Source organism: Frankliniella occidentalis, unplaced genomic scaffold, assembly GCF_000697945.3.
Source record: "Frankliniella occidentalis isolate FOCC.00 unplaced genomic scaffold, Focc_3.1 Scaffold79, whole genome shotgun sequence".
NCBI classification, from domain to species: Eukaryota; Metazoa; Arthropoda; class Insecta; order Thysanoptera; family Thripidae; genus Frankliniella; species Frankliniella occidentalis.
This window is the reverse complement of record NW_026267209.1, coordinates 785,064-787,697: the sequence shown is the minus strand read 5'-3', so window position 1 is coordinate 787,697 and position 2,634 is coordinate 785,064. Positions and strand designations below refer to the sequence as shown.

The window sequence follows — 2,634 nt, the reverse complement described above, 5'->3', positions numbered from 1 at the left end:
GCCTCCCTGAGGGTCACCATGGGGCTGGCTGCGAGCAACGAGACGTGTGTTACAGTGCACTCGTCGCGGAGGGTATGTTTGTGTGTAGAGAGAGAGATAGAGCAAGCAGTGTGTACCAAGAGAGAGCGAGTGGGAGGAAGAGAGACGGGTAGAGCGAGAGAGAGAGAGAGAGAGAGGGGGGGTCAATAGGTACCTGTCTGATCCTGAACAGCCCAAACTCGAAGAGATCACTCGCTCTCTCTCTCGCAAGTGTGGCGCCATCACAGTCGGGAACCGACGGCCTCACGAGCACGAGCAGGGTACGCCCTGGCGCGGGCGGGGCGAGGCGGGGCGGGGCGAGGCGGGGCGAGGCGCGGGGCCCCTCTCGCCGACCCCAAGAAGAGCACAATGAGCACCACAGCATCGGCGTGACACTTTGGCTCACGCGCGGCGCAAGCCGTACCGCAGCCGCCGGTACACTCCCCTCCCTCCAGGAGGCGGCTTGCACGGCGTGAAAGTCCATACCGAGTACCTCTAGCCGCGGCTACAAGCGCGAGAGCAGCACAGCGGGATGCAGCAGGAATGTCACCGCGACGCTTGTGCTGCACTCCTCTTCAACGCTCGTCCATAGCGCCCGGCCCTGCAGCCTGCACCACTTTAGGCTTTGGCCACAAACGTACCGAATTGAGACGGGTTCCCGATCATGGCCAGGGTTGCATTAGAAAGGCAATTTGCCGAACTTTCAAATGCGCCCCCGCTGTGCCAAATCCGAGATGGACGGGGAACCCGTCGCAACTCGCGACCAAATTTTGGTGATGGCCTACAGTAACCACCCTAGCCTAGCCTCCCCGGCCCGGCACGCCGAGTTTGATTAGACTTCCGCTCGTAAACGAAACGCTGCTGCTGTGCTGTGGGGTCCGCCCGGTCCACCATGGCGGGGTGTGCAGCAGCAGCAGCAGCAGCAGCAGCAGCAGCAGCAGCAGGGCCTGCACCGGCTCATTGTCACCGAGCTGTGGCGACAGCTGACATCATGGTGGGGGGACGGCATCCTGCACCCGGCCCGCCCGTGGCCCGCCCGTGGCCCGCTGCGGCACATTGCATTCCCTTCGATTGGGCTCGGGTCGCGGGCAGGCCAGGCCGCCGCGGCACAGATTCCAGGCCGACGCCATGAGCCACACGGTCGCGCCGCCGCCTATGGCGTGGCTCCCCCGGTGATAAGGGAAGGTCCATAAAGCTCCGCACAGAGGGAAAGGGGGGGGGGGAGGAAGGAGGTCCCTAAAGCAACGCTCAGCCCGTGGCAATCCCGTACGAAGCACTTAGCACTATCGGCTGAAGGGACCCGCACGAGCTCGCTGCTGGAGGATGAACGACAGACTGTGTAGTAGCGGGACAACCCCCCCCCCCCCCTCAAGGGCCGCGGATTACAACTGGTATAAGGACACGGCGCGGCCATCGCCTAGAAGTGAGAGATGAAAGACAGTCGCACGAAATCCACGAGTTGTAATAATTTGGTTTCCATGCTCTTTTATTTCCTCTTCTTCGCATAGGTTTGTGTTACCCGACGCGACGGGTTGCCCTCCCGAAGCGGACCACGCCATCAGCTGCTGATCGGCAGCGCGATAAACCACTATTTTCGCTTTTGTACTCGAACTGTGTACCCAACTATAAAAACGCGGATCAGCACAAACTGAGCAATTCAAATAAATGCAACACCATACCACCACCCTAAATAAGGTCGGTTCGCAGGCATGTGAACATGCACTTAAGTGGCCGGCGGTAGCGCCTGGTAGCCTTCCTTGTGTACCTCACGCTCATAGCTGCCAACGTCTATTGGACACGTCTCGCTGTGATATGGGATTGCCCCCCCTGCCACTGCGCGGCTCAGCACGGCAGAGGCCGTCGTGGTGATGAGGAGCGACACCCAGCCCTGCAGAAGGTGTCACCCGCAGGGGGTGCCGCCCGCTGCGCCCTACACTGCGCACTCTGCCCCCTGCGTGGCAGCCAGCTGTACAGTCACGCTGCGTTCGCTCGCCCATGACGTCAGCGAGATATCGGTCCAAAGTAGTAGTGCAAGTCGCCCCATTCCACCCCCCCCCCCCCCATATCATTTCCTTTTCCTTTTGTCCCCGAGTGATGCGTCTTATATTCGGCTGCTGGTTCTCCCGCTCCCCGCTCGCTTCTCTAGCTCACCGTTGGGTTCCCGTGCCGTCCAGCTGGTGCCGCAGAATGGTCTCGCGCTCCATGGCGGTGCAGGCGAAAATAGAACGCTGCAAGCAAAGCAAAACACAAAAGGGGCAAAATAAATAAAAAGAAGCAAAATAGTGTGAACGTAAAGAAAAGGTGCAGATAAATAAACAGAATAACGTGCGCGGCGAGGTTTTTGCAGTGCAGTATTACGCAGAAGTGATAATGCCAAGTGCAAATTACGGAGAACCTGGGAAAACTAAAACTAAACACGCACAACTACAGCAACATAAAATAATAGTAATAAAATAACGGCAACAACAACAACAGCAAACTGGAGAAATATAAGTCGTGCAGGCGCAGGAAGTGCAGCGTGACATTGGGCGGCGGGTCGATAACGGCGACCGACCCACTGATGCCGCCCGCCACGCCCCGCCGCGCCCCGCCACGCCCGACATGGCAGCGCGGCGG

At 59.4% G+C, this 2,634-nt stretch overlaps 1 protein-coding gene across 1 annotated transcript in view; it reads right to left on the bottom strand.

Moving 5' to 3' along the window:
• The window catches only part of LOC113209131 (tripartite motif-containing protein 2), a gene marked incomplete at its 5' end in the record, with an annotated part of 11,360 nt that extends 9,114 nt beyond the window's left edge, over positions 1-2,246 (bottom strand). The window contains 1 exon segment of the mRNA XM_052268905.1: positions 2,170-2,246. Within this exon segment, the coding sequence (XP_052124865.1) occupies positions 2,170-2,222 (53 nt within the window).
• Between the last annotated feature and the right edge of the window lie 388 nt (positions 2,247-2,634).